Source organism: Lepidothrix coronata, unplaced genomic scaffold (genome assembly GCF_001604755.1).
Source record: "Lepidothrix coronata isolate B3197 unplaced genomic scaffold, Lepidothrix_coronata-1.0 Scaffold217, whole genome shotgun sequence".
Lineage (NCBI taxonomy): Eukaryota > Metazoa > Chordata > Aves > Passeriformes > Pipridae > Lepidothrix > Lepidothrix coronata.
The window spans coordinates 401800-427465 of record NW_016690397.1 but is presented as its reverse complement, the minus strand read 5'-3'; the positions used below and the strand labels follow the sequence as shown (position 1 = coordinate 427465).

At 37.8% G+C, this 25666-nt stretch overlaps 2 protein-coding genes across 5 annotated transcripts in view; one reads left to right on the top strand and one right to left on the bottom strand.

Annotated features, from left to right (window-relative positions):
- The window catches only part of FTO (fat mass and obesity associated), a 237463-nt gene extending 220831 nt beyond the window's left edge, over positions 1-16632 (bottom strand). Inside the window, exon 1 of one of the 4 annotated variants that reach the window (XM_017833584.1) lies at positions 16425-16632. Coding sequence is in view for 3 of the 4 variants with exons in the window: in XM_017833581.1 (XP_017689070.1) it covers positions 15924-15962 (39 nt within the window). In the remaining variant the exon portion in view is untranslated. Of the gene's footprint in view, positions 1-15923; positions 16026-16424 lie in introns of those variants that run through there. The other 3 variants (XM_017833581.1, XM_017833583.1, XM_017833580.1) reach the window with 3 other exon arrangements.
- An 899-nt stretch (positions 16633-17531) lies between these two features.
- Positions 17532-25666, top strand: part of RPGRIP1L (RPGRIP1 like) — a 44692-nt gene continuing 36557 nt past the window's right edge. Inside the window, 6 exon segments of the mRNA XM_017833570.1 lie at positions 17532-20462; positions 20763-20764; positions 21217-21358; positions 23927-23983; positions 23986-24039; positions 24042-24214. Of these exon segments, the coding sequence (XP_017689059.1) occupies positions 20378-20462; positions 20763-20764; positions 21217-21358; positions 23927-23983; positions 23986-24039; positions 24042-24214 (513 nt within the window). The 5' untranslated portion in view covers positions 17532-20377.

The window sequence follows — 25666 nt, the reverse complement described above, 5'->3', positions numbered from 1 at the left end:
TTGTGTACATTAAGTGGATAATATTATTAATACTAATGTTTCTGTAGGCTATTCATAAAATAAATGGTAGACAAAGTAATTCCATCTATTACACATGGAGCTCAATAACAGCTGTAAATGAGAAAATTGCAATAGACATACTGAGTAATAATCAGAACTAAAACGACAACTGTAACAATATATCCATGGTGTAAATGTTCTGATTATAGAAACACAGACTAATCTGTAATTTTTCATCACTGATAAACATTGGTAACCAGCCAGAATTCAGATTATATTTTATCCAGTTACTAAAACACAGCCGCAAAACCTACTTGATTTATTAATTTAACGAGATAGATACAACAAATATTTTGTTTACTATGATACAGAAATATGTGCAGTATGACATCAAATCACCATACCTGCCTAAAAACTACAGCTAGCAAAATGTACCATACCTTTCCATGTATGTAGCTACAAATATGACATACAGAGTTTTGCCAGCATAATGTCATAAAGCTATACTGGCTTGTCAGTAGAAGTTCTCTAAGGCTTCTTGTTAACATTTACAGGCACCACGTGGTCCCAGTTTAGAGCCTGCAAGAGCAACTGCTCATGTCAGAAAAGAGATTGAGGTAATTTTCTAGTTTGTGAGCTTTTGGTGATCTTAGTTAAAAATGTTTTTAATTACCTCTAATATTTTAACATTTTTATTACTGTACATGTAATAATGCCTAGAAGCACAAAAAAACTATGTGGCATGCTACAAACACAACTGAGTAACACAGTAAGGTTAGCTAAGATAAGTCTGGATCATTCCTGAGAATGAACACAATCAAAGGCCTAGTATTTGGGATATAAGGCACTAAGTCATCTGATACAAAACTGCTGCAGTCAAACACCAGGCATGATTTTCTGTTAACGATGCCACTTTATTAACATGAAAAGACTCAATGTGGCAAACACCAGGGACTGTTATGTAAAGGCTCCTCAGGAAAATGCCAGATTCCTTGCATTTTCTGCCTCTTTACTAAGAGTCACACAAACTTGCCAGCAAGAGACGAAGGAGGTTGAGGTGTGGTCCAGCTTCATGATACCGACCAGATGGGGAAGATGCTGCAATTGGCATAAAGCCCAAGGAGAAAGAAATCTGTGGGGACATGGGGAGAGACAAACATATCTGACAGCAAGACAAGAGCTCTCTCCCAGACATCATCCATGGGGATCCTTCATTCCCCTTTGCTTACATTGTCACTGCATATGCACAAGATGACTGAATATATTATGCACGGGAATTAATCATGCCACTGGCACTGTCAAGAAGTCATTGAGCTTTTATTATGCATGCAAAGTTCTGCCATTTTGCACACACAGATGAAATTTGGAATCATCAAACAAAGAATTCCAAAATGAAATTAGAAAGCAGAGATTAAGCCCAGGGTCACAACAGCAGAGTGGATTCCACATGCAAAGGAGATTTTCTGAGCATAAGAGATTCCAAACAGTCCAGACTTTTTTAGCCAGGTACCTCTCTAAAGGACTCAACAGCCAAGTCCCAGCAGGTACTTATGCTTGAGCAGGTCACGTTCTCCCCAGCTATTTGTTTGGATTTTTTTTGTTTCATTTTTATTATGTGCAGCTATGCTAACATTGCACGCTTTAAAAATCTTCCATTTCTTTCCTCAATATCAACTAATTACCCTTGCTCACTACTTCTCATAGAACAAGAATTAGCAGATGCCCAAGTGAAAAATACTACTTGCCTTTAAAATTTGATCAGTTTATAACCATACCGAAAGATGTAAGGATTAAATTGGTATTTCCACAGATATTGCTACACTTTCAAGAGTTTAAAATAACATTTATTTAATTCATCAGCTCATCATAATCAAAATTCCTTCAAGTAGAAGTCAACTTTATACCACTTGATTCCATGGCATATCCCCAACTTTGAGGAAACTGGACTTTTGAGGCTAAATTGTCCTAGCCTAAGTACCATTTCAACAAGTTGAAAAGAATTTTCTGTTTGAAGTCCTTTTTCAGGATGGTCTGACAGCTATATCCCCCTTTTCCATGCTTTAGAAAAAAATTCTAAACAATTAAAGAAAACAAAAGCTAAATTATTTAGGCTTCAGAAGAATACAATGTCAGAATTCTCAGGACCTAATAAGATGCACTTCAGTGATCTGACTTAGATGAGTTAACACTGATTTTCCAAATTTCACCTGATTCTACTGTAAATCAACCCAATACCAACAGATTTTCACCTTCTTTATGAATATTTAGAGCTTTAGGATACAAACAGTTTAATGAGCTTGATTTGCAAACAGATAAAACTAGCCCAAAGTTAATGGAACTTACACTTTTTTAAAAAGGCTTCCATGCCTTTTAAAGAAATGTTTTCAGTTTCTGTCATGGAAATTCACTTATGATTTCTCTCATCACAAAAATGCACATTTTGGGCATAGACTTTAGTTTTTAAAAAATGTACAAAAGGTATCAGTTTGGCAATAGGAAGTTAATTCCCCAGCCCCTGGAGTCTCACAGCTCTAACAACAAAACTTTTTTTATTTATTTATGCAAATAAGAGACAAGATTATTATCAAAGAACTCACACAAGAAACATCCTCTGCATTTCATCACCATCTTGCAAAACATGAAGAAATGCTTAAACACACTCTATTCTTAAATACTGATAAAGAGCATAACAGAAATTTTTCCTTCAAGTTCAGTTTCTGATTAGCATGAAACTTCCTTTACTTTACAGAATTTCAAAGAAGTATTAGTAATAGCTCAAAGTACATTTAACAGTTTGAGATGTTCCAGCCTTGCAATTTAAATCAACTCTCCAAGTTATATATATTTCATCATGCACAGCTACAGTAAATGAGTAACAATAGTGACTGCTAAATTAATTGTTACAAAGCTATAGTAATATACTAACAACAGTAGTGACTGCTAAATTAATTGTTACAAAGCTATAAAAACTTTGGAATGCTACAGAGAAAAGGTCTTGAATATTACACTAATTATTTCCACAATACAAGAAATACAGTTACTTGTGTTAACTAAGAGCATGGTTAAACTCTCGAGGTTGCACAGGACACAGGTGCATCGCAATTTCATGTGTACCAAAAGGCCCCAGACAAGTAGAAAGCTGGGTTAAATGCAGAACTTGAACTGTGGTGTCTGAAGTGATCAGAAGGAATCTCTTGATATGTCCTGTGATACCAAGGGCTCACACAATAAAGAATCTCTGCATTTCTTCACAACCTTGTTTAGTAGCGTAAACCAGTTTCTTCTTTCTACCCTTGAGTATATTTTATCAGTAGCTAGAAATGTCAAACACTTCTATGGTAAACAGAACTATCCTGGCCTTTTTTATTTTTCTACACACCAATACTAAAGAAGGTGACAATATAATCTGCCCCAGGCAACTCTATCACTATCCACAGTAGACAGGTCATTTTCCTTTTTATCAAAGAGGAGAGTAGGTCATCACATTTTAGTACATGTTGACACCACTGCTAGTAAAAAGAGATAAGAATTCAGTGCCCTTAAGGTGCTTTAACCTCTATTTTACCTAATACAGATATTTCACAGCTCTTGCATTAAAGCCAGAAGAGAGACAGATTTGTACCCTGAAAGAATGGACTACAAAGGTCTCAACCTTTGTGACAAGCTGATATTTGTACTGCAGAGAGTACAGGTGACAGCAAAGCACATCCCTTAAGGTATCTACCTCTCCTTTATTTTGGGTAATAGGATTTATTTTTTTCCTATAACACCATAGAGAATCATGGATGTTTAACCTCTCAAGTATTGCTTTTGAACACTAGGAAGTTGAAATAAAAAGCACATGCACATCTTCTGCCACCCTGAAAATAACCTCTTAAGTTTGTTTGATTAAAATGCTTTTCTTTCAGGCAGGATATTCTCAATTCAGAAGACAAAACAAAATAATGACACTTAACTGCTGTCATCTTTATTCACTGTGTTTTCACTTTCAAATTCTAATACCTAAAGAAAGTTGCAAAATGCCTTTATGGCAATGCTCCTTTTCTCTTTTAAGGCAATGGGAAAAGACACTATCTTCTAATTGTTAATACATAACCATCTGTACATAGGAACTTACTTTTAATTGAATTTTATGGTAATAAACTGGTTCCTTCACATCCTTTAAATAAATTAAAAATATCTGCAGGGCAAGAGCAAGAACATCACAAACTATTAGTTATTACACAGATGGGACAGCATTCACCAAAGTGCTTCCATTTGGAAAAATATAAAGATATGAAGACTTGCAATAAACTGCATAATGATGCTCAGTTTCTTCTGCACGTTAGTGTAAAATACTACTTGAAAATAGGAAAAAGAGCTGCCTCTGGTTAGAGGTAGGTATTCCAGGGTTTAAGAGAAAAAATAAATTTGTGCTTGAAGATTCTAAACTTTTTTCCCCCAGGAACACAACTACAAAACAGTAGTTAACTCCCAGTAGAAATTAAACATTGATTTGTACAATAAGAGAAAGAAATGAAATGAAAAATAACATTCCTTTAGTTTCAAAACAGTCTGGTCAGTTTTTCTATTAATTTTGGTAATTTTTCCTTCAACTGTGGAAACCAAGAAAGTAGTTCTGAGTTCAAAAACCATATCCACAAACACAATGGCTCATTATTTAAATGCTCATTATTTATTTGTAAACTTAAAAAGCACTTAAATGTTTGCATATTTGCATATACCGACTTCTGAAATTCAGTCCTCCTTCACCAAAATATACTGTGTAGGCATACATCACTCCAGAAAAGGGAAACATAAATCAAAACTTAATAACAATAACTTTGTGACCAGCTTAAGGTGTTTAGAAGATCGCAGTTTTAACAACTAATAACAGACCACTTCATTTGCCAAAGAACTTTACGCATTTACAGCCTGCACGTGCACATACACACACAAACACATCAACACAGGCACTTTATACTCCAGTTCAGACCAGGCACATGTCAATGCATTAGCAAAGACTAAAGTCAAAGAGCTAGACTCATAAACAGCAACAGCATTTATGATTAAGAGCAAGAAGACCAAAGAAGATCTCCATGACACAATGTAGCATTTTAGACAAGTGCATCTGAACTGAGCTCTCTTGCGATTGACACTGTATTCAGAATAAAAATAAAATCTGGTTTAGAAAATACACTGAGGGCGAAAAAATTTTGAAAACCTCTTTGTTTCTAAGCAATCTAACAATAACCACTACTATGACTCTATTGTTTTTACTCTATTAGCATGAAGATGTTTTGAAACTTGAAGAGAATTTTACAGCCAGTTTGCAAGGTAAGACTACTTTTCTGCTTTGGACAGAAGTCATTATGAACAAGCCCTAGTGAATCTCTGGGGTTTTTTAAGTTGATATTTTTTGATGCCATTTTAATATACCGTTTCAACTGCAAAGGAATGGAGGCATTTTGAGAGAAAACTGAAATCCAGTAAAATAAATTGCTGTTACAGACAGCTGTTGCCCAAGTGAATAGCAAATATTACACTAAGGTGGGATATGATTCTTCCAAGCATGAACCAATTCAAAGTATTTGTTAATGTATGATAGATTGCATAAGTGATTTACCTACACACTAAGTTTATAACCCCAATTAACCCAGGGGTACAATTTCCATTCATTGAATTAAGTATGAAATTCAACTCCAAATGTCTTTGGCATTACCAGAAGATACAAAGATGTCTGCCTGTGAAATATTTTCAATGTTAAACATTTATTACTTAGTGAATTTCAGCCTTACTGACTCTTCATATTGGATTTTGATGCTCTTTTATGTGCTGCATTCTGTACTGAAGAGAAAAATGACCATTTTATATTGCCTTCGGTTTTTTACATTTTTCTAGGATAAATTCTGTCTTCTCTTCAACTCCTTCAAGAAGAAAAAAAAAAAAAAGTACCTGAAATAAACATTTCAGTCATTTTAAGTTTGCACAACTGCTTTACAAATCACACAGCCTGACCTCCTTCTATAATATTACATTACAGCAAGATCCAAAATAACATTCCAGTTTGACAGCTAACCTCAGGCACCACTGGTCGAGTATCTCGCTGCTTACACTGCTGGCTGAAAAGCTGATAGGATACGCAAGACAAGCTGAGAGTTTAACTGGCAGAGCTGTTCAAATCTAAATCGTGCTATTTGAAACTTAGACCACAGGAGACAACAGTTCACTTTTTACCATGGCAGCAGAATCAACCTCTTGGCCCTGTGAAAGTCATATGAATACATTTAGCACACACAAAAAGTATCTCCCTATATTATGATCAAAGACATATTCAACACACATTTTTTATGCACATTTGATCATCCTGTTGACAGTCTCGGAAGTTAAGTAATATGGACTGCTGCACATAGGTTTCAAACCTTGATGGAGCCCAATGGCAGGCTACTTTTGACAGTCAAATAATGACAAGCACGTTGCAGGCCAATGCCCGTCATCCATGAACATCTTGGCCTGCTCCAAGCGTTGCGCGGCAACTAAGTGGACGGTCAAAGGTTAAGTTCGAAGAAGACAGCAATGAAGGGCAACTGTCATGCACCACTGAATACTGTGAGGCAGCAAGGAGTGGTTGTCTTCTGAAGAACATGCAAAATGTTCTCATTCTGTCCAGGCAGACACAGATTTGAAGGTCCTAAATGAGACCACTGCCAATTCACAAAGAGCCAAACTGACAGCATGCCATTCAAACTGTCTCTCTCAAATTTGACTTTTTTTTTTTTTTTTATTTCAAATCACAAATGCATGCAAAGTATAACATTAAATAGAACTCCCAGCAGTTCTTTTAAGCAAGCCAGATTTGGCAGGGTAGGAAGAGTGAGGGGAAAGACATGTAAACTTTTTCCCTTCTCATTCTTTTAATATTTAAGAGTAGTTTAGTTATTTCAAAAGAAATTCTTCCATTTTCTTGTAATGGCATTCCTTTATTTCCAAAATGACATCTGTTGTAACCTTTATTCTAAATACTAGGGTTTGTTCCAGTATTAAAAAGCAGAGTGTGACACCTTATAATTAGGTCTAATACAATCACCTGAAATTTAAATTCTGCATTTGTATATTAATATCACAATAGGAGCATGCAAATAAATACTTTGCATCAGTCCCTAAATATTCTAAGCATTTTTGTTATAAATGGTACAATAACAGTATATTCCATTTGTTTAAAAGCACTGTTTTCTGTGGAGTTATGGCTCAAACAGCATGATTAACAATGAAATTGCATTATTTTGCATAAAACATATACATCTTACTTTTAAACCATTGCCAGTAAAGATGTATATTTTTACTTACACATTTAAATTATGTGATCATATTCACGTTTGCCTCTATTAACATATAAAAGACTTCAGGAAAAATAGAAATACTTTTTTCTATTAGATAAACAGTGATGTCTCTCATCTTTCATATGAATGAATGCTTGACACTAAATTTAATCAGCCTGACAAAGGATCATATGGGTTAGCTCTTTATGTCCTTTTCATGAACAGTCCCTCTCCCCTGCACTTAAAGGGCCAAATATTGCCCTTTCACAAAACAGATCAACATGCAAACTGCTTGTTTCTTTTGCTGGGTCACTGCCACCGTCCCACCTGTGACATTACTGCTTTGTACCACCTACTGTCATGATACCAATACATTAAAGACCCTAATCACAAACTGTGCTTTGCAAACTCAAGAGAAAATGAACTGTCATTATTTACAAGGAATACGTTTGGATCATGAAGCATAAAACCATGTGTCTGTCACATACACAGACACACACAGAGCACAAACTCTTTAAGGTAGGAACTATATTCATATGTTGTATTGCACAACTCATACTATCAAAACTTTTCATATCATAGATAACGACCAATCTACTGTCCTGATCACATTGAATTACTCTCAGGAAGCCAGAACCATAAAATCATAAGTCAACTTTTTTGGGCTGAAGAAATTTCTAGGCTTTCTTACATAGGCAAGAGGGTCCTATCTATAGCAGAAGTCACAAATCTGGGGAGAGCTCATCAATGTCTTTTACACTCTGTGAGAGTGGGAGAAAAAAAACCATCATGCTTTAATTATTAGATTTGCTTGGTTACACACTCATTTTTCCCAGCTACTTCCTCTTTTTCTGCCCTACAATGAGGTCCAAATCAATTAGAAGTCCTTCTGTATTTGAGATTTCCAGATCTTAAATTCTGGGTGTCTTGACTTCACTCTTTACTGTTGAAGTGCACAATGCTCCTGTACACAAACTGCACCACCCGACACTTCCACCATGAGCTGCACAACGTGTGTGCACACACAGAGTAGCTACTTCAGGTAGTCAACCCCTGTCCAAACAAACTGGACTTACTGCACACACACCACTCAGTCTCAAGGAATGTACACAGTGTATCTGATGCCTATCATATTCTATCAATTTACTTGAGAAAGTTAAGTTTCTCTTCACTTTAAACATCATTTCCCTGATGCTTATATGCACTGTTTATGATGAAGGCCCCAAATAACTTTCTCCTACCTAACAGCATTGGACTAAATAATTTGTTCTGGCTTTATTCAGTGGTTAGGTACATACATAAGCACCATAGCACAGTTCAGTAACTAACTGAAGCTGTTTGCTGTCACGAGACTTGGATACCAGACAATGAAGTATTTCCTTTGAGCACAAGAGCATCATTACCTGCTGCACTGATATCAGTTACACTAGAAGTAAACACAGAAGAGAATCAGAAGAGAATACAAATTGTTTCCAGATCTGCAAGCTGTTGTCTAATCAATTTGCATAAACCTATCCTTTTGAACACCATCTTCAGACAGCCCTTTCCAAATACAGATGTAGGTTTCAAGAGGCCTACTGCTTTGAGACAACAGTCAGGTTTCTGAAAGCTTCTTGCCCAACTTGAATGCACACTCAATATCAATAAGACTGAGCTTCTAAAGTTCTTTACATGCTTGTGAAAATCCTACCTATTTCCATCAGAGTAAAAAAAAAGCAAACCATTAAATGTGCATTTGAACATGAATTTTACCAGTTAAACTGTCAGAAGTATATCCAAGGTATACAGGTTTTGCAGAGAATAACAGCAATGCTTTCCAATCCAAAAGTTGTTTAAAGTTACTGTTGAATTTTTGGAGATGAAAACCTTATCTGATTTTTACCTCCTTTTTTCTCTATAAGCATGTACCGTGTAACAGTCATGATTTTTCACTGTCAAGAGTCAGCGCGTGAAATTTCTGCCCTTCGATGACAAAGCAGGTATGAGAAGTAGGAGGTTTTGCTCCACTTAAAACCTTGTGCCAGTATAGAAGAGAATCTCTCTGGTAAATTACAGGCAGAAGTTACAATAATTTTAGTATCTGTACAGAAACACACAAATCAGACCCTGAATTTAATATTATGAGATGTTCGATTTCAGTACAGTTTTAAACCTTTAAACAGAATCAGCAACATATTTTAATCAGGTACCTTTTCAAGTATGCAATGCATGAAGTACCAGTTGCCCGAGGGTTATGAAATAATACTAAAAACTTTATAATCATTCATTGATTTAGTTTTGAGCATAGTATATCATTTGAATCCAATGGGAACATAAAGAGCTATTTGTGAGGTCAACCACAGTACAGACAGAGGCTGACATGATATCGATGGCAAGGTGGAAAGAAATTGCCAAATACAGCAGATCAATACCTCGTTTCACTGTTACACCCTTCTGGAGACATAAAATATATATCTTTACAGCTACGAAAATAATAATAATGAAAGTGGGAGATAAATGCTTCCCTCAAGGTAAACTATTTGATTAGCTGAGGGCAAAGGTGACAAGAGCAGTTACACTAAAGTAACTTTACAGTCTTAAATAAAAACGGTGGGAAGAGCAGCAGATAAAAGGGAAAATGAAGCTGTACAAGTTCTAGGAGATAAAGATGTAATTCTTTTAGAAAGTGGGGCAGTATGTAGACAAAGGCAAAAAACTTTTACGCTAAATAAGGTAGAGCTTCCTCCCATAATCAGACTCCAGAAACTAAACAAAAGTGTTTCGAAATTACAGCGCTATCATTTTCTATCCAGAAGGCTTCAAGTATTTAATCTGTCCTATGCTTTAAATGCCTATGTTTTAACTACTCATAATCATGTTTTACACTTCAGTAGTGGACCTACCAGAATACAATAATACACGACAGTGCTTTTCAGTCTCAGCTGAAGGAAAGAGGATCATGTGATATTTTGGATGCTCTTGATCATTACAGGTTAATTAAATAATTTAAGAAATGGATGAATTATTAAAAGCATGAGAGCCTAATCCTGCTTCAGCTGAAGGCTGCTTAAGGTTGATCATCAATTGCACTGGGAACAGAAACAAGCTTTAGGCAATCACTGTTTGCCCTGTCTAGTTTTCAGTACCCTGGGTCAGAAGAAACTGAATCCTATTGCTACTCCAATACCTTTTAGAAACCCTGAAGTCTCTCTAAATGATAGAAATTGAATCAGTTAAATTACAACAAAGAAAGCAAGCAGAGGGGTAACTGGGTAAATAAAAACACTGTTCATTTTGCCAGAGCAAAAATCTAATTGGCACAACAACAAAAATTTTCTAAAATGTATGGAACATTGTACCAAGTCTTTAAAATAAACAATCAGTTCTGCATCTTGTCCCACTTCTAGGATACTTTTTGCCCACCACGAGCTGGCAAGACACCAATGTCTGTCCGTGGCAGGAGCCCAGAGCAGTGAGTCCAATGAAGGGTCAGGGTTAATGGAACCATTTCCCACAGCCATGTCCTACGAGGTATCGTGCACCCAGAACAGCCACTGCACTGCTGGGTGCACCCCAGCCAAAATTTTAGTTGGCTAGAGGCTATACGAGTAAGAGACATGAGTTTCCAACCTAAATGTACAAGACTGTTAAAAAACAGATGAGGCAGAGGGAAGGGAAAAGAAAAAAAGGAAAGAAAATGGAAAGGGAAAGGGAGAGGGAGAGAAAAAAGGAGCTGTCCCATATTCGGATACAGAAGACACACAGCTCTCCATACCACTGTCTGATGTAGTGGATCACTAAGATCAAAGTAAACTGAAGTCCTCCAGACCCCTGGCATTGGACTCCTCTTACACTACTCTCATACACAATACCCTCACAGGCCACAAGCCACAAAACATGAATTACTGCTTTGACTAGCCATTCTCCTCACATCCTTAGCTCCAAGATCTTCGAAGATTCTAACATGTGAAGCACAGATCTGTTCTTATTTACAGCAAAAACAAGTGACTGAATGTAAAACAACATGTTTAATAAATCTGCAGAGCCTAAAGTACCAATATAATTCCAAGCAGAAAGATAGACATGCACTTCTTAATTAAGTGGGTGATGTTCTAGTTAAAACAAAAAGACAACCCTGGGCCATAGCTAAGATTAAGCACGCACTCTTGCAAAAGAAGCTCCACTATTATCAGTGTAAAGGCTTTAAATCACAAAAAATAAACCATCTAATAGTCTGTATTCAATAGTAAGTAGAAAGTCAGGACACAGACTGATTTGGATTAACACATTTTCAGTTATAACAAGTAATTTTACAGAGGATTAGTATCTTGATGGTCTGATCAATACTAGGCACTGCTGCTATTACAGATGAAGAGAAAATTACCCCTCCAGTAATAAAGTGTGTATGTCTTGGTTCTCCTTCATTTGCCAAGTCCATTACTGTAATGGTTCCAGCATTAGCAGCTGAGGCAATTTAAACAGCAGGAATGTGATGAATTTAAAAGCAAGAAACATTTGCCACTCATTCTTTCTTGTATTTTATTCTGCATATGCAAGGCTTCTACCTGACCATTTCCAATATACAAATCATGTGTTATGTGACTATCAACAGTATTTCTTAATTATTGTCTCATTTATAATGGAAAGGGCCAATAATGTGATTACCACAAAAATTGCTACTGGCATATTGGCTGCTGATTCTGCTAAAACCTGCACACCATTTACCTAAGCAGAAATATGACATGACAAGAAGCTTATTTAACTGTATCTAAGATGTTCCATTAACTTTAATTTTCCTAAATACAACTTCTAAAAGAACCTGTTTAATCTGTCAATTAGAATTTTTTTTTGTTTGTTTGGGTCTCTTTAAGAGGTAGAACGATAAAATGAAACAAGAAATCAACATAATATTTGAACAAACTATTATAAGAGAACATTAAAGTTTATATACTTAATTGTATGGTATGGGTGACATTTTCCAGCATTAATCCTAAAACCATTCCCTTCATCACGCTCTGAGAACACTTGCCTAATTTTCCCTGAGCATAATATGTTGAAGCAACCTATTTTTTCTTGTAAATATATATATTATTTTTCAGGCAGCAAAAATTAGAATGATGCAGGAAATAAGACTTTCCTTGATATCTCAGCCAAAAGACTGTATATTCCCTTTTCGTCCCTGTAAATAAAATACATACAAAGCTTTGTGTTATTTAAAGCTTTATATTTCCTTGCCACTTTGTCTAACATGTCTCACAAATGTGAAACTGCACATGAATAACTTTGTAAAAGCCCTTGTGAATATTCAGATATGTGCATATTGATGCATTTATTATTTGTACAGCAATAACTTTATTGGATTGGGGTCCCAGCTGTGTTGGGAGCTGTACAAACATAACAGTAATGTCTGTGAAATACATTCTCTGCAGTCAGTTCTGGTTCCACTGTGAATTAGCATAAACAGCTACATAAGGTAATTGTGGACTGGGCTTAGTGGCCTATTCCAAGGACCCATCAAGGTAATACTTTTACTTTGACAGAAAATGATACTCCAGACTAATTGAGTATCTTCTCTTTCAAATGGCAACGACTCAGGGTCTTAATATGCAAAGAGTGGCAAAAGGAAGCACATACAGGAAGTCAGCAGAGTTTGCCCTCTGTCACACTGGAACTTACTTTAAAAAAACCACTTTGGCCAAGTAAGTCTTGAGAACAGTCTTACATTAAAGATTAACTTTTTTAACTCGCCTGTGAATATCAATCAAGGTAATAAACATCCTAAAAGCAAAACAGCTTTCTTCCCAAGTCTAAAGGAGAAAATAGTCTTTAATATAGTACTTAAATTACTAATGGGAGGTTTACGTTTGGTCTTAGTTTTGTGGTACCTTTTCTACACCCAGTAAAAAAGTGACCAACTCTGACTAACAGTGTATACAAAAAAAGAATAAAAACAATTATAAACTGTGTTAATTAAAGCTAAATTTAAGTTAAAACAACCAACCATGAACAAACTCCAGTGGACTATTTCATAAAAATGCCTTTCCAGCTAATGAACAACATCTATTCTAACAGCTCTGGTTTTATGCACAGTAGTAATTCTTGCTGTAGGTAAGACCAGAGAAGTGGATGGCATGCAACAGCTCTAAAGGTGTCTTTAGAAACTTCAGAGTAATTGTGTTTCGCTGTCTGCTTAAGACTCAGAGAAATATTATACAGGACATTTGCATCCCCAACATGGTGTTTAGGACAGATGAGTAATTAACTCCTGGCTATGGTTTCCAAGTTTTTTCAGACGCTCTTCCCAAGAACAAATTTACATCCTCCTCCCCTTGGGCTTGGAACACCAAACACTAGCATAAACAATTTCATTTCTGCCACACATTTAATCTTAACCCAATTGAGTGATCTGCAAAGTTGTATTTTGGAAGGAAATTGTTGTATGACAGCACTGTACTCTAAAGGACTTCTACCACATGTACTTGGAACAGAAACATTCTTCTATAACAACATAAACCAAAACTTGCTATACACATGAAAATTTGAGACAGAGAACAGCTTATCATATATAAGAAACATACTGCATAATTAGCAAAATCCAATCACTGGGATTCTGATAGACAGCATTTAACTGTACACAATTATAGCAAAACAAGAACTTTTATTTGAGATTTCATTCTAGAAAACAAGAGACATTGGCAGGAGTTCCATAATCCAAACCAGCTTCTCTATCCAACCACTTCCCTCTCATCAGTAGGCCTCATAAATCTTACTCTCCAGAAGAGGTTGGGTTAACCTCACTAATATTTGGTTTGCTACAAAATATTTTAATCAGTACCTAAATGGAAGTCTTGGCAGAACTATTACAATAAAATCCCATGAAAAAAAACCATACATTCCTTCCTGTACACACAACCCCCAAAGGCTGCTTTCCCCTTTGGCAGCCTTTATTCTAAGATGTTCTAGATGTTCATTTGGTTTCACTTTCAATATATTCAAAGCTCCTCTCAAGTAGTACCCAACTTACAACGTCCCCCTAAGGCATCCTATAAGTATTGGCACCTCTAAATTCTCTGTAAGAATCTTGTTAATTTTCATCCTTCTCTTGTTTATGCACCTGTAACATCTACACGTCTATGGCAGGACTTTTTCACTCTAGCATAGAGTTTTTATTATACGTTGTTCCTGACACCTCTTCAGGTGCCTTGTCCTCATACAACCTTTGCCAGTGTAGTTCACAGCACCATCCTCTTACTCCTTCCACATATCCTTGAATCTTTATCCTTATCATATCAGAGGCAATTATTCTCCTAATGCAAACCATTCCCAAATACATTCGAGACCTATCGAAAAGACAGAGGTCCTCAGATGGGCAGCACAAATGTACAGGCTAAAATAAGTATGGGGTGAGGTTTGTTCTGCAACATATTTACATTAGATTGGATGGGACATCTGCATATGTTTTGACATCTATGGAAAGGGCAGAATGTAAGCCTGAAGTTGCTGTCCTTGAGCAACTTGGCAGAAAGACTAATTACAAAATGATCAGGTAGTCCTTAAAGAGTTGTTAGGAATCTTACTACTGCAAACAGGCTCTAAAGTTTTATCTTAAAATAGTTGCAAAGTTAGATCAGACCTGTTCCCTGCCCCTAAAATGAAATAACATTTAATGCTGAATAGTAAATTAACAGCAATACCAAAGCCAGCACAGTCCCTGTTCAGGTGTATGTGATTACCATTTTTGAAAGCTCTTTCTAAATTTATAATGGAATTAACCTTCCTTTCATTAACATCACTAATACCAGCATTGTGCTTTCAGTCACTTACTGTTTCTCAATACTACTGTTTTGTAAACAAAATCAGGAAAAGTACAACAACCATCAAGAGTTGCAAATATTGTACAATGTGGCAGAACAAGCCCTTCAAAGGCACGTGAAACAGCAAAACATTCAGCACTGCTGTTTGCTTTCACAAACAGTGTAATACCATCTTCAGTGTAAGCAAGTAACAGCATTGCGTCTAAATATATGAACGAGAAAACAAACATTATAAAGCTCGGGTGGTAGACGAGACTTAAAAATGTTTATTTAGGTCAGGCTTGGTGTAGAGTACTTTCAAATTTAAAAATAAAAGCGCGGTTACATAGTGCATCACCTCACTGTGAACGTTTTGACAAAACCAAACTTGTGTATTTTTTTTCTTTTTCACAAACCACAGAACTCTCCTTAAAATTCAAATACCTTGCCCAGACGGCACGAGCCTTTACCACTAGCTACCGCTGAAGCTGACCTAGGTGCCCCCTCTTTCAAGGCAGAGGGGGATCCAGGATGCCCAGGTCGGGCAGCGCCGCCCTGCCCGGGCAGCCCCCGCCGCCGGCCGCGCTCCCCCCGGGCGGCCCCGGGGCGGTGCCGAGCGCACGGGGCCGCGCCCCGGGCCGTGTGACCCCGCACGGAGCTCGGCGCCGGGGCCGCTTCCTGCTCACAGCGAACTTCACGGCGGCCTCGCTGTGCCCCCGCTCGGGGCTCAGGCGCTGGAGCTGGCGGAGCCCCGGCGGGCTGTGCCCCGAGCAGCCCCTCCGGCGGCGGGCACAGGGCTGGCCGCGGGCACGCTCCGCGGGGCTGCGGGGAGCGGGAAGCAAACGGAAGGTACCTTCAGCTCTTTCTCCCGCTCCCCTGCTCTCCTCTTCATGGTGCCGCCCCAGCCGCCCGCCCGGGGCGGAGCAGCGTCCCCGGGCACCGCAGCTCCCGGCGGGAGCCTCGCTGAGCTCCGCGGGCACTGCCCGGCCCCGCCCCGGACTCCAAGTCCCGGCAGCAGCAGCGCGGCCCGGAAGGGGAAGGGGCCGCGTGGCGACGGCGGGAGTTGCCAACGGAGCGCGGAGCGGAGCCGAGGGGCTGGAGGGGGCCGTGAGTACGGGGGGAGCTTCTCCTCCTCCGGGCACGGCGGGGGGAGCACGGCGGCGCTGGCGCTGCCCGGGGGCTGCGGGGCCGTGTCCTGGAGCCTCCCGGCCCAGCAGCTGCGGAGCGGGGCCGGCGCGGAGAGCGGCGCGTCCAGACCCGCGCGGCTCCTCGCTCGCAGCTCGGTGCCCGTAGGGGAAGACAGGGGAGCCTCGGTGCCGGATTAAAAGTAGCCCTACAAGCCCCTGTTTTGTACCTGCAAAGGCTGCCGGGCTGGAGCGGGAATTGTGCTCCTGTGCCCGAGGAAATCCCGGGCAGTGGGGGCGTTCCTGCGTGGGGGAAGCGCTGCCTTCCCTGGGACCCTGCCCCTCCCAGCCCTGTCAGTCACTGCCAGAATCAAATTTTGGAAAGCACTTGTGCGTTGAAGGCGAGACACGGTTGTTTTGATATCTCCTTGTTCCAGTAGGACTTACAGGTCTGAGAGATGTTTCTTCCCCCAGACGACAGCAGGATGTTGTGATCCTGTTTCCTAATAACTTCCATATCTTCTCTCCTTTTTTTTTTTCCTCTCCACCTCCCAAAAGTCACAGCACTGCAACAGATAATGTTTGAAAGATGATATGTGTGTATACTCCTACTAAGTAATAAATGAGATTATTTTAGATGACAAGACAAATAGAGTGCAAATATTTATCTTTTAAGGACTCAGTAGAGTGAGAATATAGGCTGGAAATACTTTGTGATATACTAAGATAGGTGAGTGGTCTCTCTATCCACCTTTTTTTTTTTTTTTTTATCTTTCCTCTACCAGAATAGTGGAGTAGGATTTTTGTAAGAAAAGCATGTCTGAGACTTGTGAAATTCAAAAACCATATTGAAACAATTAAGACATCATTTTTAATATTTCACTAGAAATCTTTTCACTAGAAGTCCCTTCTATCCCCACTGGCTGAGAACTTTTGAAAATTTAGATAATCCCTCCTTAGTCTTGCTGCTTTTGAATGATATTGGGACAACAGTATGCTTCTGTGAGACAATTTGAACCTAAAGTATGAGCTTTGATATTTAATTTTCAATATCCATCTCATTACTGTCTAGCCTTGCATAACACTGCAAAGTTGTGTGCAGTTTTTTTTGTGGTAAATTGTCAGATACAGGTAGTGTAGCACACGTTTGTAACTGACACAGTGTATAAGAAAGTTACGATTTCTTTGACTTCAGTAATTGTATCTAAGCTTCTTTGTACCTAATTTGAAGTTCTTGTAGGTTAATCCCAGAGATACAGACAATTTTCCTCTCTTTGTAGGTGAAGTTGTTTTTCTTTTGAGGAACAAGACATGTTGAAGTAACGGTAGAGTAACCTTTCTTGGAAATAAAAGCTGGTTTAAGTGTTTGAGGTTGATCATGGCATGTGATCTGTCCAGAAGCAAATATAAATTTATACCTCTCTGGCTTTGCTATGCTATCTTTCAGGAAATGCTGGACTCTTAAGTACCATCACTTTTGTGGCAGTGTTGCTGTACAGTTTTGTCATGTGTAATCGCTCTGGAAATGCTTTCAAAAGTAATACTGAATTCTGCAGCCAAATCTCATGCTTTCGGAAATAATGCTGGAACTGGACTGCCGGGAAAAGTAATTTTGTTTCAGTGTTTGTGATTGACACTGAGATAATATTCAAAGAGGAACTGTAGCATTTAGCACATGCTTTGCTGTTTCAAGTGTCCTCTCTCAAAGGAGGAGCATAAATGGTAGTTGTTAGTGATTATTGAGGACATAGGTATTCTTATGTTACTAATGAGGCAAATACAGTGCCAGGCCAAATTCTAAATCTGTAATTATCTTTTGCCTCCCTAAAACCGGGAGACAGGTTTGTACTATTTCTATCTAAAAGCACTTCTTTTGATAAAAAACAAATAATGTTTTGTTGTTTTTTTTTCTTTTCCTGTGGCCTAGGACAGAAAAGAAAGCTGAATACTTAATTTATGTCACTTTGTAATGGAAATTAAACAATTAATTCTTCCTTTTACTTTTGAAAATTTCGCCTTTCTAAGTTTTCAGGATTTATAGCAGCTTTATTTTGTCACTTTAAGTCGTGCCATATTGCCAGTAAAAACTGGCTTGCTGTGCAGCTCTGCTATGTTAATTTGTTTACAACTTAAGTGTTTCTGTGGTTTTGCTGCAGCCAGTAATGGATTACTACCAACAAGAGTTTTTTATTTGTTTGTTTGAGGGAAAAGCATGTGTTGTTTTGTCTCTGTTTTTAGATGAATAGATTTCTTTCATACTGAATATAACAGGTAGATATTCATAGCAAAGTTTCTTTACCAAGTAGCAAGTAGTGAAAACAGTAATGTTTGCCTGTGGTTGTTACTGTGCTAGAGTTTGTGAAGCTTCATTTTGATAGGTTACAAACATTGTGGAGTCATGCTGATAAAATATTTGTTTAGCTCTTGTGATGTCTCTGAAACTTGCCAGAAAAACCCCTGTAATTTTTTATTTGTGAAAGCAAAGACAACCACATTCTAGAAAGACATATGATGATAACATCTCCTTGCTACCATCATGAACCAAATTTGGATGATCATTGGGAGGTAAAGGTTTCTACTTCTCTTTCATCTCAGTTGCAGCAGTGATACTGATACAGTGACATATAATAGTGACCCCAGTAATGAACCTGGACCTGAGTGAAGTCAATGACTGCAGATAGAGCTAATTTAACAAATGACAAAAAAGTTTTGAGAATAACACATAAAGAGCTGAGGACACTGACCAGCTGGATTCCAGCTGATGTGTATTTGCCACTGGTGCCACTGGTTGCAGTGGCTGCATGCCATGGACATCAGCATCAGAGTATCCTCTGTTTCTGTGACTGAGAGCATTGAAGCTGCAGCCTTACTGCTAATCTAAAAGTGTAGATCAGTTCATTTCAATGGTCGTGACAAGGAAACGTTCGTTCCACATGAAAGAAAAATGTGTTTCTGTTTTTATAAACAGTGAAAGCTGGAAATAATACTTTATTATAGATATTAGTGATGAAAAAACCAAAGCAGGACTGACTTGTTGGAAACTAAACTTCCATTAATTCTTTTTGTTCCCTTTGGACAAAGCCATAAGGAGACTTGTTTATGATGGAAGACATTCCTGGTAGAAGAAAGGCATAGCTTTAGCAGCAGTTTTGATTATGGTAAAATTAACAGATACTTCATGGAAAGTCTGTGGATTATACTGTGTCACTTCTGTTCTCTGATGCAAGTCTTTAGTAGCATCACTGTTAATTTCCCAATGCTTTCCTAGATGTTTTTGGATTCACTAAGGAGTTATATCACCTGAAAGGTGTAAAAATAGGGAGTGAGGAAGATTGTCCAAAAGACTTCATGTCTCTCCTTTTCCTGCTATTTCAGCATTACTTGACTCTGTGACCAACATGTAATTTTCTGCACCAGAAAACAAGAAACAGCGGTTGTTAACAAGTATGTTCATATATTACACCGAAACAAATGTAGTACTTTCTCACATTAATACTTTCTTAACCTCACTTTGTCATGTAGCTAAGCTTTCTGTTGCCTCAAGAAAGAAATATGTTCAGATTTATGAGAATCATTCATAGGAAAGTCTCTATCTTACAAACTAATTTCTCTTATGACAATGGTTGAAAGAAGACTAAGAGAATGCCAGGCAACACTGAAATGACTTCATAACCCCCAGCGCCTCTGTTTCAAACAGTCCTATTCAAAATATGGAAGATGGCATTACTCATCTACCAGCTGATGCCTCAAGCTTTGACCTGTCTTAAAATGAACAAACGATTAAAAAACCCGAACCAAGCAAAAATCCCCACAGGTCCCCTTCCCACATCCACTTGAAAATATGGCCTTAGCCCAAAGATTGCTGAAGACAGCAGAACTAGAACTTTAAAAAGCTAATTTTACATCCATTAAATACAATTGAAACTATTGCATAACCAAAATAGCCAGATTTTGTGAGCGGATTAAAATTGGCATAAAATTAAACTTGAAAGTTCAGATTGTCCTCTGAGCAGTCCAATTGAGATAGGAGCATTTACAGTGATGTACTAGTCTGTCGTTTCAGTGGATCTGCCATAACTTTTTCTTTCATTTTGTATGAGGTACTGTAGTTCATTCTAGTCTCACAGTTTAAATAACAGATGGAGAAGAATTTCATTTGAATTTTGTTATCCATAGATAAGCCATGCCTGTTTCAGCTGATGGAACTGTGGGGGACCTGCCTGTGAGAGATACGGGTCTAACTCCATCTGGAATTGAAGGATTACAAGGTTTGTACCAGCTGCTATTTATTACAGTTACAGACTTTGATCAGTGGCTTCTTTAGTTCCTTTCTAAAAATGTTTCTGATGTTGCCACTCACAAAATTAAGTTCAAATACCATTCAAAATCTGGGTTAAATTCTGAAAGATGCTATGACCCATTCTATGTTCAAGTTGCTTGTTGTAAGAGGGGACTTGCTGTGAGATGCTAAAAACTGGAAATGTCATTGAGCTGTAGCATTCATCCTTCCAGAAGAAAAAAAGGACTTTTTTTCTGAATTGAGGACAAGGCCAGATCCATTTAACCAGAAGTATTATGCAATTCTGATATGTTACTCAGCTGCTATTATAATGGAACAACTGGGCTTAATCTTGTGTCTGAGTAAATCTGCAGAACTATGAGTTAATCTTTACAAACTTCAAGACAGTATGTTAACTTTGAAAGAGATTAGAAAGCATCTCTTTGGTAATGTTTATTTTTAAGGAACCTGGTTTAAAGAACCTGGTTACTTGCTAAACTGTTAACTTTGTGTTGTCTAATAGGTAAACAGTTTGCTGTATCATTTTAATTGCTTTTTTAATCTGTAATAGGAAGTGATTAACATGACAATAAGTCTGAAAAAATTAATCAACAGACTGATATAAGTGAAAAATATTACTTGAAAAGTTTCTTCTTTTTTCAGTATTTCAAAATGGTTTAGGCTTTGAACTACATGTGGTTGAATATATTGAAGGTAATTTAAAGTTGTCTTGGTTTGGGTAGAATCATCAACCACACAATGTAAAAGCTCTACAAGCTGTACAACAAATCATTCAAGAAGAACTGGAGGACAGGTTTCTTCATATACATGATGACCACATCTTACTCAAGCAGCATACAAATAAGCAAGAGGAGAAAATTAAAAGGTATGAGGTTTCATATTTTTATTTTAGCTTACAGTAACATTTCTTGCCCTTTAAAGCCTTATCAACAAATTAAAAATCATCCTGATTTTTCTCAGAGACTTTTTAAAGCAGTAGCAAAAATCACTGGTAATTCATTTTTTTATTGATTTCTGGTTATCTCTGTGTATGCAAGATTTTTTTTTTTTTGCTGTGGTGGATTTTTTTTGTGGGTATTAGATCTCCATGTACAGAGGTACAGCACTGGCTATCACTTTGGAGTTGTACCTTGGGTTCAGAGCTGTGCTGTCAGAGTACAATGGGTGTTCTGGGAACTGAAGAAGAGGCTACAGAAGCCTAATGATTCGTCCAGAATTACATTCTACAATCAAAATGATCTATACAGAGAGATTCTGCCCTTTATTTTGTACTTCTCTGGCCTTCAGGAAGTAGACTGACATCTTTAGTCTCAGGCTGTGCCAGGGGACATTTAGGTTGGACATTAGGAGGAATTTCTTCACAGAAAGGGTGATGAGATGTTGGAATGGGCTGCCCAGGGAGGCAGTGGAGTCACTGTCCCTGGAGGTGTTTAAGGAAAGACTGGGCATGGCACTCAGTGCCACTGTCTGCTTGACGTGGTGGAGATTGGTCTCAGGGTGGACTCTGTGATCTTGGAGGTCTTTTCTAACCTAGGTGATTCTGTGATTGTCTAGTTAGCTCTAAAATACCTTTATAATCAGCTCTCCTTTATTCAGTGTAAGAGATAACTTCAGTGAAGCAGTCCCAAGTAGCATGTGGAGCAGAGTACCTTGTGTGCCCAAAGGTACCCAAGCAACTTCAGGCTTATTACTAAACTTAGTGCTGTGCTGGCAAACCAGTCTGGGCTCAGCAGAACTGTTCATGGTATTCCTATATTGCAGGAGGGCTAATTAATCCAAAAGCACCAGCACTCTGTGCTCACACTGTGCTGTACTTAATAAATTCTTGCTGCACCCAAGCAAGGTCTGGTCAGAAGCGAACAAATCCATAAAAGAGCAGCTGAAAATACTGCCTCTGTAGATGGGACCATTTTGTACTTTATTAAAGTCCGAAACATTCTTTCCTTTTGCCTCAGTGCATCAGGAACAAATTGACCAGCATGACATAACTTCCATCTTTTCTGTCAGGCTGTTGTCAAATACAAGATGGTGGAACAAATGAATTGTTTGCTTATTCCAAATGGCATTTCCTGTGTTTCTGTTAGATGACTTACCAAATGCACTCATCATCCACTTAGGTAATATTACACGGAATGTCCACATTGGAATACCTGAATTAATACTTTATGGCACAGAAAATAAAAAATACAGTGTTTGTCTAGATTGCCAGACAAAGCTAAATTTCTTTTCCAGCATCCCTCATGCCAAAACCCTTGTAACTAGAAGTTTGGAATGAATTTGCAATAGAAGAACATTGAAAAAAACCCAACAGATAAACAGAAAACCTGCTCGCAGGCAAGTAACATTCTGTGACATCCTAAAGTCATTACGGATTTTTTTGGTTTCACTTTTGTTTCTTTAAGTAGAAGCTTCTGTCCAGAAGTATACAAAAACTAAAACAAGCCTCCTTTAAACAAATGAGGTGTGTCCTTATTTTCAGTTTTCTTTCTGGACCTTCAAAAATAGATTCCCTGTAAACTAGATACAGGTCTTGAAGATGTGCGACCGATTTTGTAGAGTCTTGAACTTGTCTCTTTCATCAAAGCCACCTTTTCTTTCTTTATATGCCAAGTTTTTTCTGTTCACCGCTGGGTATGTTTTCTGTTCGTGTATATTACATCACCCCCATGTGCCCTCTCTGCCTTTTGCTCCAGCTTACCAATGTTTATCAAAACTAAGGGAAATCAAAGGTACAACTCTTGAGATGCCAAGAGCAAAATTTGTATTCTTTTAAGGACAGATGAAAACCATTCCCTCTGTATCTAATTATATTCTTCAGCTAACCGTTCCTTGTCTGAAGCACATTGGTAATATTTACCAAGTATAAAATTGAGTATGCTAATGAGAACTATTAAGTCTCTTTTTCCAAAGTACCTGCTTAAATATTTCCACCTCTGTATTTTAGCCACTTTAGAAATGAGACATATATTTAAACCCTAAATTAGTAGAAATTATGTATCATTGGAATGTTGTATATTATTAGCATTCTTTGAATAGTTGAATGTTTTGTGAAACTGTATCTTTTATAGTTTGCCCCACCACATCCCAAATCCGTAACTTTACTTAACAGCATGCGGAGGTTCCTATATAAGGTCATGCGTTAAAAATTACATTTAAGCAGCATATGGAGTAAATATGTGTCCTCCCTTTACTAACCTTAAATGATAAGCCTTAGGAAACTGTTATTTGTCAGTGCTATAAAGCAGATTGCTGCACAGTGGTTTCAATTATCTTCAAAGAGTTCTTCACAGGCAGTAATAGTTATATCAAAACCTGAAATTTATTATTCAGGTTCTATGCTGAAGTCTTCACAGTGATTATGTTCCTTTCAACAGAATGCTTTTTATGCTGACTTTTCACATTCTTTTTCATCTTTTTTTATTATTTTCCCCGGAATGACCACCAAGTTAACACAGCTTGTTAATGGTAAAAAAAAGTCTGAACAGGTTGGTGGCGACCTCAAGTGGCCGGGTCAGGCCTGGAGCTGGAAGAAAGAATTGAGCATTTGCAGAAAGAGTTCATGGGCTTGAGAGACAAAACGAGAGCCTCTGCAGCAAACTGCTTTCAACTGACCAGCAGCTCCAGATTCTAGGCCATAGGCCTTGTCCACACAGCTGTGTTCAATCTTTTGTTAACACTGGTCTCAGAGAAGTGAGTGAGGCCGCTGGCAGGCTGGAGCAGGCAGGGGAAGGTGTAATTCACATTTATTAAAAACAGGGGTTTATATCGGTACCCCTAATAATTGCTGTGCTGTAGCACGTCCATACTCTTTTTCTGTTCATCAGTGGGCAATAATAGTACCTGTAGACAGAAAGATTTTTCTTTCCTTTTTTTTCTTGTATTTATTTATAACAGTCATGATAACTTGTTTGCCTTTGAAGTCCTTATTATGAGAATCCACAGTAGTAGGGGTTAAACAAAAGCGCAGATTTATCAAGCAAGTTTTCTAATAGTTAAAATCATGGGACTTCCTTAGTATAACTTCTCTACATGTTAAAGGGTTATAAAAGTAGTATATGAAAAAGTTTAGTGTTGTCATGTAATAACAAAGTTTCACATCTGTAGTTTGTTTGCACATGTTTTTCCTTTTTTAATTTCAAGGTTTGTTCTAGTCTCTTGATACATGTGTGCACAACACTGCAGATCTGAAAAATCTGTCGCACGTGTGGACTTTGAAAAGCAAATCCTACACTGCAGCCATCTATAATGAGGCTTTTTACTGTTCAGACTTACTGCTTAAGGCAGTCTCTCTCTCAGTCCTTTACTTATGGTAGCTACATTTGGAAACGTCACTTTAAAGTCTTCCTGTTTTCATAGGAACATTTCTAGAAGTACTTGTAGTCAGTTAACTTATATGCTGGACTGATAATGTGTTAGAAAAAACCACACAACAAAAGACTTACGGCCCTGGTTCAAACCTGAGTCAGCAGAATTGTCTCCTTAACTTCCACAAGTTATGGATCAGGCTGGTGGCCAGTTACGCTGTGGTTTTTTCCTCCATCTCACCCTCACATTGGCCTTTATTTTCGTTACATTGATTATTTAGGCAGATGAAGATAAAAAGAATTCTCATGTTTTCAGACAGACAATAAAAAGTGATCGTCTCTACCAATTTGCTTCTTTAATTTATATGTAGTACAAACTTTGACATTTTTAATGCGCCTACATTTTTACACTTCATATCATTAATTAGGTGGTTTTATTCCCAAAATCAGTGTTTGTTTTTTTGTTTTAACAATGCAAAAATAGGGTAGAACTATAATAAATTGATTCAAGCCCAGTAGTAGCAAAGAGAAGAGGGCAACTTGATTCAAGGAATAAAGATCAAATGTTGATATGGCACACTGCGAGGATTTTTCTTGGCATAAGAACAGATCCAGATTCAAGATGTCCTGTGCAGACCCCAAGCTAAGTATACAAATATATGAATTAATGTGCAATTATGTATTTTGTGCTTGAAGTTCTGTGAACACAAGATTTACTTGAATCATAGGAAATCATTGTACAGAAATACACTTATAAATTGGCATGTTCTGGATAAATCCCACTGTTAAAGGCATGTCATCTGATTTTTAGTGTGACAAGTTACCTGTCAGAATAAAAGCTTAAAAATTACTTTCACTGCTCCATCCA